Source organism: Salvia miltiorrhiza, chromosome 8 (assembly GCF_028751815.1).
Source record: "Salvia miltiorrhiza cultivar Shanhuang (shh) chromosome 8, IMPLAD_Smil_shh, whole genome shotgun sequence".
Lineage (NCBI taxonomy): Eukaryota > Viridiplantae > Streptophyta > Magnoliopsida > Lamiales > Lamiaceae > Salvia > Salvia miltiorrhiza.
The window spans coordinates 54,772,814-54,785,657 of NC_080394.1; the positions used below are offsets into that span (position 1 = coordinate 54,772,814).

At 39.0% G+C, this 12,844-nt stretch overlaps 2 protein-coding genes and 1 long non-coding RNA gene across 3 annotated transcripts; 2 read left to right on the plus strand and 1 right to left on the minus strand.

Annotated features, from left to right (window-relative positions):
• Positions 1-867: 867 nt before the first annotated feature.
• On the plus strand, positions 868-4,320 carry LOC130998696 (uncharacterized). Its single transcript, XM_057924107.1, has 3 exons — positions 868-1,328; positions 1,684-3,908; positions 3,981-4,320. Exons 2-3 carry the CDS (start codon positions 1,684-1,686, stop codon positions 4,318-4,320), a joined length of 2,565 nt encoding a protein of 854 aa, XP_057780090.1. The 5' UTR covers positions 868-1,328.
• A 737-nt stretch (positions 4,321-5,057) lies between these two features.
• LOC130998697 (uncharacterized) lies at positions 5,058-9,970 on the minus strand. Its single transcript, XM_057924108.1, has 7 exons — positions 9,037-9,970; positions 7,458-8,297; positions 6,439-7,377; positions 6,054-6,350; positions 5,874-5,981; positions 5,605-5,793; positions 5,058-5,521 (listed from the first exon to the last, which is right to left on the minus strand). Exons 1-7 carry the CDS (start codon positions 9,055-9,057, stop codon positions 5,087-5,089), a joined length of 2,829 nt encoding a protein of 942 aa, XP_057780091.1. The 5' UTR covers positions 9,058-9,970; the 3' UTR covers positions 5,058-5,086.
• Positions 9,971-11,135: 1,165 nt separating this feature from the next.
• On the plus strand, positions 11,136-12,117 carry LOC130999237 (uncharacterized). Its single transcript, XR_009093449.1, has 2 exons — positions 11,136-11,338; positions 11,454-12,117. It is a non-coding gene; the product is annotated as an uncharacterized LOC130999237 (long non-coding RNA).
• The last annotated feature ends 727 nt before the right edge of the window (positions 12,118-12,844 follow it).

Consider the following 12,844-nt stretch of genomic DNA (forward strand, 5'->3'; position numbering starts at 1 on the left):
GGAATCTACCCACTTCAATAATATGTCTTGCAAAACTACCCACTTTCAAAGTCAAAGACCGAAAAGCAAGTTTGATGGTGATGGGTTGCTTGGTTTTTTGTGTAAAAGTTGATGATGATGGAAATTGTGTAAGAGTTGTGTAAGAAAACAGTTAAAATTGGTACAAAATGTGAGAAAACGTCACTTTCATGCATTATAAGATTAAATAGTTTTGCAAATTTTGAATAAATTAGGGGACGTTTGTGTGTTACAAACATTAATACGAAGGCCAAAAAAATCACGAACATGTCAATTCTTAAGATTTTTTTTTTTGAAACCATTAAACTATGTATCCGCCAGTAATTCGTAGCCGGCCGAAGTAGCCGCTGAAGTTTGTGACCGGCGGCTACTATTCAACGGCTACTAATTACTGGCGGATACTTGTGTTATTCGCTTCAAAAAAAATACTTTGTTCATAATTAGCATGATTGTGAATTTTTATCCTTCGTGATTTTTTATTGTTACATATGCACCGTTATTTTTAGATTTTTATTTAATTTTACAAGGGGAAATATGAGAGATAGTGAAATATGTACAGTACAAGAAGTACACATGGATGGGAAATATGAGAGATAGTGAATCTGCCAAAATTTGGATTATAGTGGGGGTAATAACACTCACTTTATGCATGATTTGACTACACAAAAAATAATAGACTTGCACATAAAATAATAAGAAATTATATACCAATTATTTGGAAATTCATATATTCGGTAATGAAATAATATTATATAGCCAAAAAGTAAAGTATCCGCCATTAAATTATTTGATTTATCAGTAGCCGCTAACAAAAAATATATGGCGGCTACTGAACTTTTTGTACGATTTTCTGGCGGATACTTGGTCTGTTAGGCAGAAAATAATATTTTATGTCAAATTATGTATAATTTTTAATTTTTCAGCTTGTTATGAATGTTTAAATATAACATACGCATTCCCCTTTTGTATTTGTTGCGATTTTTTACTTTTAATTTTTTAGTAAAAAATTAAAAGTACATACTGAGAAGGTGACTCTGCAAAAAATTTGGTTGTAGTGGGGCATTAATGCTAATTTTATGCATGCGTGAGGTGACATGCAATAATAGATTGAAGCCGTATTGAATGAACACTGCACTTCACGTGAACTTTTTGTAAGGAATCAAGTTTAGTCCTTATAAGGCTGCATTTGTGAATGACCAAAACACAAATTGAAATACTCACCTTGAATTTCATAAATTCAGGCATACCCTAAAGATTTGAGTGGTTTTGTGCGAGAGGAGGCAATTTGTGTTGAATTTCAGCCCGAAAAGGTGATTCTCCTGTATTGTTTGTATAAATTATAGTTTGCATGTTTAATCGTACGTTGTTTTTAACGTTGAGAGCATGTTTTACGTTATTTTAATGAATTTCTTTATTATCTGAAATTTAAAAGCATGTTAGGGAAATATTAAACTTTTTTCTAATATAATTGAATTTTTTGAACCCAAAAAATAAAGTATCCGCCAGAATATCATTAGAAAACGATAATAGCCGCCGACCCTACAAGGTCAGCGGCTACTGGTGTCGGATAATGATTTACTGGCGGATACTTCATTTTTCGAGCTTATTGTGATGTTTTGAACTTTTTAAACGTATTTTAATACTGTATTTTATGTGGTTTTATAGATGGAATTCGTGAGATACATATATGTGAGATACAACGGAGTCGTCGATGGTATACACTATGTTGGCGGGGCTACGGAGGTCCTTCCCCTCTTAAATGAAACAGTTGCGAGCCTGATATACAGCATCAACAATGTGCTGACAATGCATTCGTTGAGCCCGAACTATCAATTGTATTATTTGGCGACCAATCGATTTGGAAGGGAGACGAAATGCGTAATAAGTGACGACGATGATGTGCAAGGCTTGTTGGAAACTGCCGAATATCCCATGGTGTACGTTGAGCACAACAACGACCCGGTCGAAGAAGCGTACATCCCTACTTTTGATTTTGGCCAGGCTTCGGGATACGGAGATGATGAAGCACAATCTAGTCAGTATGAGACGTCGTATCATGCTCGCGAGAGCGCGCCTCCAACACAGTACTTTTCATGGGATGGGCAACTGTTGGACGAATCCGCATGGAATCTGAATGAAATGTGCGGGAGATTCAACCAGGTGCGGACGGATGACGATTCTGATGAAGAAGCCGTACAACCTGAAGACGAAGCCGAAGAACCTGATGACGATTCTGATGAAGAAGACGAAGAATACGATCCAACGAACGAGTCGGGCACAGATTCTGCCGCCTCTGAGGATTTATTAGACGATGATCTGATAGAGTTCACGGCGACCGAGCGAGCAGGTTGGATCCGACAAAGTAGAACCCGTCATGGAAATCCGACGGACTCGACCGGTGAACTATCTAATTGGATAGTTCCGTTGATTCCAGTGGACGCCACGACTTCGCTCGTTGCTCGCGAGAGTGAGCTGTCCAGAGTTGCTGATTTGGGGAAGAACTCTTTTTACAACAGTAAAGAAGAATTGGTCCTTGCTGTTGGCTTCTGGAATATGAAGCAAGGGGCTGAGGCAAAAGTTGTACGCTCAGATCAGGGACGCCTCTATTACAAGTGCAAGCACTCTGATAAGTGCAAGTTCGATGTGCGTGCATCTTGTCACGGCGGAGGGATGTGGGGAGTGCATAAGTTTAAAGAGCACTCTTGCGAAGGGGAGTTGGGCATTTTGAAACGAATAAAGGCACATTCGAATGTGGTTGCAGCTTATGTGGAAAAAAGAATACGCGATGACGGAGAGGTCATTAAGCCGAAATCTATTATGTCGGAGTTGTTACGTGAATTTGGCGTCAGAATCAAATATGATGTCGCGCTGCGTGCAAGAAATCTCAGCTTAGAGAAGATATACGGTCGAATTGATGATTCGTTCATTCTTCTGCCCAAATATTTGTATGCCCTAACTCAAGCGAATCCAGGCACCGTGATGGATTTCGAAGTAGACGAAAACAACCGGTTCAAACATCTGTTTCTTGCTCTTGCGGCTTCCATCACACCTTTCTTCTTTTCGCTTCGGCCAGTGATTGTGGTCGACGGCACACACTTGAAGGGGAAAAACAATGGCATTTTGTTCGTCGCCGTGACAAAAGACGCAAACGAGCAAGTTTTTCCGTTGGCATTTGGTGTCGGGCCGATCGAGAATGATGAGTCATGGAAGTGGTTCCTCTCAAATGTGAGACAAACTTTTGGTCAGCCCGACAACTTACTAGTTGTCTCTGATGCGCATGTCTCCATTGCTAATGCTGTGAAGAGCGAGTTACCAAATGCTACTCACGGTCTTTGCTACTACCACTTGCAGAACAAAATTAAGGGCTACGGGCAAGCTGTTGTTGAGCTTTTCCGCCAGGCTGCATACGCCTACACGGACTCAGAATTTTCACGTGCAATGTCGGCTATGGCTCAATTGAAGCCGGCGGCGTACGGGAAGTTGATGCGCGTAGGCCCTGAGAAGTGGGCACGATCACAAAGTCCGGTGACCCGTTATAGTTTTCTTACATCTAATGCTGCCGAGGCTTTGAATGCCCGTTTGTTGTGGGCCAGACGCCTTCCTATATGCTCCATGCTGGAGGCAATCAGGATGGTTCTGGAGCAGTGGTTCAATGACAGACTTGCGTATGCGGAAGAGAGCGATGACCTTCTTACTCCAGAGGCAAAACAGAAGATAAGTGCGGAGATCTCAAAGAGTCGTCGCTACACTGCGAAGAGGACCTCCGAGAGAAAATACAGGGTTCGTGCTGGTGATCGTCGCTTCATGGTTGACCTTCAAGCGAAGAGCTGTGAATGCAATGAATTCGACCTGGACGGCATGCCGTGTTCTCATGCGATCGCAGCCATTACGTATGCTAAATCTATTTTATTATAAAATTACAGTTATTAGATGCCTACTAAATATTAGCTTTCTTTTCGCAGTGAGGCGAAAGAGCCAGTGGAAGATTACGTGGAAGCTTACTACTTGCGGAGTTCACTGGTTCAAACATACTCCGGAGCAGTAAATCACTTGCCTCCCTTAGAGCACTGGGAAATTCCGTTTGAAGTTGCATCTGATATTGTTTTGCCAAACCTTTCTCGGCGACAAGCTGGTCGACCAAGAGAATCTAGAATTCCTTCAGCTGGTGAGAGGCCGACTCAAAGGACCACAACAGCGGATGCATCAAGTAGTCTGGGAAAACGAGCACCCAAAACCTGTGGTCTATGTGGCTCGCCTGGCCACACACGTAGAGCATGCAAGGGTACGGGCTGGGAGCAGTAGCTTAATTACCTTTTTATATTAAATTTTGATGGATATTGTTGTTGGGAGTATTGGATACTGATTGAATATTCAGTAGAGCTAGTTCATTCCAGTAAGTGATGTTCTGAAGTTGGGAGTATTGGATACTGATTGAATAAATTTCGAAGCGGTTTCATTTGCATAATATCGATGAACTAGCAAACACCATGGAATGCTCACTATCCGCCAGTAATTAATGGTTTATCACTAGTAGCCGCCCAACAATAAACATCAGCGGCTACTGGCCGCGGATATGTATTTACTGGCGGATAGAATGATAATTAGCGGTTTTTTGATGTTTTAGAAGCTATTGTGTTGCCTGATTTGAAATATTTGAAGCAGAAAACACACGCCTTTAGTAATGACCAACATGGACATGTCTTAACAATTATGAGTTGAAATTATGAATGAGACTTTGGAGAAGTGAACAATGTTTTATATAAAAGTTTAGTTAATAGCATAAAACACCCAAAGTATGCTTTTTTATGCATTAAACTATCAAATAAGACGTTTAGCCCAAGTAGCCGCCAGAAATTAATTACCCGCCGTGATTAGCCGCTGAAATGTTTTCAAGCGGCTACTGCTTGCGGATAATTATTTACTGGCGGCTAGTTTCATTAATCATCTTATTTCATAATTTTATCTAGGATGCAAGTGGAAAATCATAGAAAAATACTCAAAAAGATACTGCAACCTCTAATCAAAACGTCATTTGCATAATTATCATTTAAATGTACAAATACATAAGCTATTTCGGTGCGGGGATGCAAAACTCGTAGATGCTACTGCCTATCTTGCGCCTATAGTCGGCGGCGTGCCCATTGCCCCACGCAAGGCTCGGCGAGCCTGATATCAGACGCTCCACATACATGCACGCAAAAACACCGGAGCTGCATTGATCTGGCTGCTGAAACTGCTCATTCTCGTCGGCATATTGGATTTTCAACCTTCGCCATTGGAGGTTTTCCAACGGGTTGTCGACAATCGTGGTCCTTGCGAACCACTGGGACACTTCAAGCATCTTACCCAACAGGCACTGCAGCGGATATAGGGCGGCGATCACATCGAAGCGCGGCTGCGGCATGGTCTTGAACAACTGCGAATCGAAGATGTCGCAAACTCCACTCAGCAAATCCACTCGGCATGTAATGTAACGTCCACACACATGTATAGGCAAAATGAGCTGCACGCGCAAATGCAATTGGTGAAGAGGAAATAAAAAATGAACTACTCCAACATATTGATACTGTAGATATATATGTGTACCGTTGTGGCATTCATCCAATCGCCATGAGTCGAAGATACCCCCTGCCCATGCACCATATACATCTTCTTGGCATGCGGTTGCCACGTAGCAAAAACTCCGTCGGAATATATAAACCGCCCTTCTGCCTTCGCGGGAAACATTTCCCGCCACGCTGACTTCAACTGCGTGAATTCATCATCGAAATATTTCTGCAGCAATTAAACATTATATTAAAAGCATATTTGATTATAATTCTGTATCCAATAATAATATTTAATTAAATGCTTACGAATAACTCTGTATCCAATACGATGGTGGTCCTCGCATCAACACCGTCTATCAAGTCATCACCCCTCATCAACCTCGATCTCATCGTCATCATGTAGCAATCAACAGCCTGCACGTACTTAAATGTTAGTAACAAGTGACCAGACTTTCATGATAACAACTGATTCATAAATTAACCAACATTGGACGAGAGGTCCCTCCTCGTGTTTTGCATAGTGGTCCAAAAGCTCCACGGGAGAGGGTGTTCGCTCTCTGCCACCGACATCGTCCGGTAGTTGCCACGGTTGCCAGCTTTCATCATACGGTCAAACCCGTCAACATACTGTGAGTCGACGGGTCTCGGCACGGCGCTGTGCACGTATGGTGATCGAAGTGCAGCCGACGGGTTCCGTTCTCGGCGACTTCTGCGTGGAGCCTCCGGTGCACAAATACTGAGGGGAACAGCAGCTACTGCCTCAGAAACTGCCTCAGAAACTCCCTATAATTCACATAAAACAACGCAAGTTAAACAATGTTGGCATAATTTAAATTAAATGACTTGTAAATTTAATGCAACGACAACATACCCCTCTAAACTGCTTCCAATACTCGTGCATCTCATCTTGAGTCAGGATCGGAGCCGAAGAACGGGCCGGCTCAAAAGGGTATGCTGAACTCGTGCCCGGCTCAGCCCACGAGTAGCGTGGCCCGCCATAAGAACTGGACGCCTCGAATGTGGGCATGTGGTGGACACCCATGTGCGGAGTCTGCACATGCCCAAAACTAGTCGGGCCACCAAACGGATCATGCTGCCACTGCGGGGTGTGCATGGCATCACCAGTAGTCTGTCCCACCTCTCGTGCAGGAGACTCATGTGCAGGGGATTGGTGATGCGATGGGGCCTCTGAGGATGTAGGCTGCGCCGGATCGGAGTCGGGCTCGGGCTGGGGCTCGCGTCTCCTGTCAGAGTGAGATCGTGGAGCAGGTCTGGGCACGTGAACATCAGTGCTATGCGAGCATCGGCAACGCATAGCATCGAACTTGTCCTCGAAATATCTCTTAATCCTCCTGAACAGGCTGTCCTCCACGGTCCTCGCTACCCGTTCCTCACTCTCGCGCATCATGTGCTGCATGCGCTGCCAATCCTCCTCGCTCCACTGTGAAGGTGCAGGAGCATCCTCGTGCCTAGGCCTCGGGGCTCTGTGACTGTGAGACCTTCGACCAGAATCAACGGGGTGATCGCCCCCAATGCTCTGATCGTGATGGCTGCTGCTCGATGAGGTGTCCACTATTTGTCCCCTCGGGCGCTTGCCAGTATCCTGTCTCATACTGCGACGCCGAGGTTGATGCTCAGGAGCATCCTCGTTGTGGTCCCCACCAGTGTAGCGCTGCCGAGGCTGCCTATGACCAAAGACTGCCGGCTCTGGTACTCGAACCCCTATCCCGGCATTGACGCCTGCCACCGATAGCCAGTAAGATGTCTTGGCCTCGTACTCATCGGGGACCATCTCCCATATCCCGTTCTCCTAGAAACAAAAAAAATGTAGTCAAACATTAATATTCATAAACTAAAATAATATTAACAAATAAACAACTAAATTATTACCGGAGACTCAAAATAACTCTGTAACCCATCCAACTTGGTCTTCACGAACGTCCACCTCCGAAATCTAGGGTAAACCCCCGCATTGCATATGGCTATGGCTGGGCCCAAATAGGGAATTTTCTCAAGACCCCAAATGAATAGGGCCCAAGAAGGACCGTAGAAGTGATACGTTTTACAATCCTTTTTGATTGTGCTGTGCTTCAACCTGTAGTTCAAGCTTCTATACGCGCACGATCCCCAAGGAAATCTGGAAAAGGTCGACAAATCATCCACCAGCTTCCAAGTCCAGGACTGCACGGGTCGGCGCACGTCCACTCCTAATACAAATGCGTGTAGCACCAACAAGTGGGCCACACGGAGGTACAACCCGCCGTCGGTGTCAACCACTGGATTGACGGTGTCGAAATATATATCCGCCAGCTCCCGCACTGACACCGGTTGAGAGCGGCAAAATTGTCTAAATGTATGAGCCCGACTCAGATCGTGCTCAGCCTCGGGGTCAAAAGGATCATCCCCAAAGGACAATCCTGTCACGAGAGCGAAATCTCTCGGAGTAAACTCAACGTTCCTCCCGTTGATGTAGAAGCAGATCTCATCATCCTCATCGTCTCTCGTGATCTTAAGATGACGAGAGACAATATGGTGCAATGCAGCATTGCACTTCTGGCCCGGCTGCCAATCCAACATCATCCCAAAGCACCCATGCCTGAACGTATTCTCCAGTGCAAAACCGCCAATTTCGTTTAGTCTCGAGACTACTGTCGATAGGTAAGTAATATTGTTGTACGTACTGATCTCAACTGCCACACGATTGATTTGCTCGCGCCTCGAATAAGGGACCTATTCAATACAAAAAATAACTCAATTTACAAAGCATAATGAATTAACAAACATCAACTAATAATAATGCATAATTAACTATTAAATTACTAGAAACATAAATAAAAAAATATAGAACCACAATAAACAAGTATCCGCCAGTAATTAATTTTTTTAAGAAGTAGCCGCCTGGTGTTTTCAAACCCGGCGGCTACTTCTTAAAAAGATTAATTACTGGCGGATATTAGGTAATTATGGTTCTATATGTTTTTATTAGTATGTTATAAATTTTTAAATTCTGAATAACCAAAAAAACGTTATTATTTTATGCGTAATACAGTAAAATTAACCTAATGATCTAAATAGACGATTAAATATATCTAAATATGCTTCAACTAAATAAAAATTCTAACAACACTGAAACTATACTCAAACTTGTAACAGCACTCAACTACACTATATCTAACATATACGAAACATATAAATAAATCTAACAAATACTATATCTAAATCAAAATTCAATACTATACAAAACATATGAAAATTCGAAACATATAAATTGTAACATACAAACATATAAATTCTAACATAATGATTCTAACATAAAAATTCACCCATATACAAAACATATAAAAATTCGAAACATACAAAACATATACTTACTTAAAAATATACAAAATTCGAAACATATACAAAACATATAGATTCTTAACATATAAATATATCTAACATATATAAAACAACTAACAAGTATACTTACTTGGTTTGAAGAAGAAGCCATGGCGTGAATTGTGTAAAATATTGTGTAAATGGGCTGATTTTTTCCTTCTCTCAAGTGGAGTGCGGCTGATTTGAAGAAGAGGAACCAAAACAATGGATTTTTTCTTCCAGCGGCTGATTTTTTCCTTCTCTCAAGTGCGCGGCTGCTTCTCTACTTCTTAACCCTAATTTAACATAAAATATTGTGTAAATGGGCCCTACCCAATTTATCTCTCTTATCAAAGCTTCAATTTTTTCAAACAAATCCCACAAAAGCCGTGCCCGCTCAATTCTAGCCGCCCGTGACTTAATTTGCTGCAAAGCCTATAGATTCCCACCCTATAAAGCTTCACCCTTGCCGGTTGAATTGTCCAATCACAATTAAATTAGCTTTAGCTCTTCAAAATTGAAAAAAATACAACAACCATTAATTGGAACGATAATAAATAAAATTTATATATATTGTGATATAAAAAGCAGTAATAAATGACATGGTACTATTATCCGCCAGTAAAAAGTATCCGCTAGAAGTAGCCGCTTAGGGTTTCTTTCACGCGGCTAATTCTAGAGGATACGAATTACTGGCGGATAATTATATGGTAGGCTCTCTAGTATTTTACTGTTTCATAATATATGATTATATATTATTTTTATCCAACATTTTCTATTATTTTATGCGTTAGGCTATATTAATTCCTGTTAAATAAAATAAAATAAAAAATTCGAGACTTATTACACCACTATAATCCAAATTTGTCTAAATAGAAGCCTATTATGTATTTCTACTTCATAGAATATATTTTAAAAAAAGAAATACAAAATTAAGGTAAGTTTGTGTATAATAAAACAGTAATACGAGGATGAAAAAAATTGTACTTTAAGTATATTTGGAAACAAAAAAAAATTATGAACCTAATGTATACATTATCCGCCAGTAAAACATAGCCGCTAGCATTAGCCGCCGGGTTTAAAAAACCCGGCGGCTAATGCTAGCGGCTATGTTTTACTGGCGGATAATGTATACATTAGGTTCATAATTTTTTTTTGTTTCCAAATATACTTAAAGTACAATTTTTTTCATCCTCGTATTACTGTTTTATTATACACAAACTTACCTTCATTATTTTCAAACTTAGGGCATTATACGTCAATCATCTTACAATAATTGCACATTTATCTGGTTTTGTGCATTTTTAACTACCTATCTTACACATTTTCTTACACAATTGTACTTGTGTAAGAAAAGTGTAAGAACTTTTACAAAAAACCAAGCAACCCATCACCATCAAGTGTACTTTTCGGCTTTGACTTTCAAAGTGGGTAGTTTTGCAAGACATTTTATTGATGTGGGTAGATTTAATTCCAACCCAATTTAAATTATGTCATAATTGAAAATAATTTGAAAATTAATGTATTTTTTAATTACATTATAAGATTATATTATAAATCAAAACACACACACACACACACACATTTATACTATATTAAAAAGCCACGATTTCAATTTGAAGCTAATTTCAAATTGTTTCCAAAATTAAATTGCAATTTTGTAGTTATAATAAAGTTGAAGGTATATTTGTAAATTATATATTTTTTTATTATTTTTTTCTATATTTTCTTATTTATATTTATTTTATTTCTTACTAAAATTATGAAATTCGATTAATTATAAAATATTTAATATGTATATTAAATTAAAGATCATGATAAGAGCTTTAATTTGATATTATATTTTATGTAAATATTTGATTAAAATATAAAAATTATATTATTAAAGATTAAAATATAAAAAATTTCTTTATCCTCTTTATTTTTTCTGAATAAATCTGTGTTTAAATTTTATTTTTATTATTAATCTTTTTTTTTTAAATTTTAATTTTTATTATTGTAATTTCTTTTTATTTTTTCAATATTGAGTTTAAATACATTCAATTAAAATTATTTTTGTTACTCCCTTCGTTTACTAAAAATAGTCTTTTTTTTTTTGTCATTTTGAGATGTCCACAAAAATCAATCCATTTCCATTTTGGCAAACAATAGTCTCTTTTTGTCATTTTGGGATGTCCCCAAAAATAAGTCATTTTCCATTTTTGCAAACAATCTATCACATGGTGGGTCCTACTCTCTACTCACAATACTGTAGGGCGTGTTTGATATGGGAGATAAGGCGTGAATAGGATACTTATATGCCCTAATCCATTTGTTTGGTATACCATATAAATAATCAAGAAAGCCCGAGAAATAGGCGGCCCGCTGTTAAAACACTGTTCCTCTTTAGGAATGTTATCACACCCTCATCCTCGGTTAGCTATGCTTGTTTGTACAGTAACCTAGATTATTTTACATCTGTCAGTATTACCCTTCAATTATTTCAACTAATTTGTCTCATATGTTGATTCTATCATCATCTCACGGTAGCGACCTTGGGGATCTGATAGAATTTGGATTGAGGAAGGAGACTGGTGCAACCTTGTGGATCTCACGGGATTTGGACTGAGATGGTGATTGTCAGGTTGTATCAGGAGGCATATTGGTTCGACGACGGCGACGCTGTTGTTGTTGCTCGGTGGATGAAAAGGGGACCGCCACCTACCACTGTCGCGGCGACGACGACGAAAACAACGTGTGTTGTCGTTGTTTGCCTAAATTTTAGAAGAGGAGCAGCGATTTTGAGTGTAATTAATGATTTATGCAAGAATTGATTTTGTTGAATTAAGATGTTGGGCGGCATTCTGTAGAAAAATAAAAATTGGGTGGTGCTATGTGAAGACTAAAGAATGGGAAAAAAAGATTGAGTTAGGCGGTGGCTCTGCTCTTTGCATGTGTGTGGTCTGTTGAAGTTCCGTTCAAGCAGATTTTGGAGGCATGGGGTCATCTGTTTCAAGAAATTGGGGGTAGTGTTGGGCGGCCGGCGGTGGAACTTTTTTGTGTAGTTGGGAAGTTGGGATTAAATAGAAAAATGTTTATTTTTGTATTTCTTAATTAATTAATTTTAATTTATATAAGGTTAAAATTGTAATTTGCTCATTTATTATAGTTGTATCTTTTTTACCAAACATGAATATTAATTATCTTAGTATTACTATCTTATCTATCAAACATGAATAAATAATAACAATCTCGCGTAATCCATATTATTTATCTAAGTTTTATTTATCACTCCCTATCTCAATTTATATACCAAAGACACCCTTAGTTTTCCTTTTGCAACTGATTCTGTTGTTCTGCAGCCTTCAGCTACGGAACCTGGAACTTATGAATTGGAAATCTTTGCATTACTCTCATGTACTGATCCGAGGTGTATGTAATTTTTACTACTCTCTTCGTTCACAATATCGTCGTCACTTTTTCTGTTTTTGGTCTGTACACAATATATATAAAAGCAGAATTGCTTAGCAGAAATATTTTTCCGCCATTTTGCTTAACCCCATATTTAGAAGGTGTTGGTGTTTTTTTGTTTCTTTCAAGTAATGCATGAAACATTGACTTTGTTTATTATCTATTTAATTTTTATTTTATCCAAATAATGCATGGAATGTCGATTGTGTTTATTACTACTCCATCCTTTCCAAAATATAAGATGTTTTAAACCTTTGCACAAGAATTAAGAAGAATTAATTAACATCAAATTTTAAAAACTCATTCTCTTTTCTCACCAGCTAAACTTAATGTACTCCATATCCCAATAAATTTAAATGAAAGATTGATAATTCTTCCCTTTAAAAAAAGTATTTTAAAAGGAGAAGTGATAAATAAAGTTAATTAATATATTAATGAGGGAGTTGGAATGTGAAAAATTTAATGAGAAG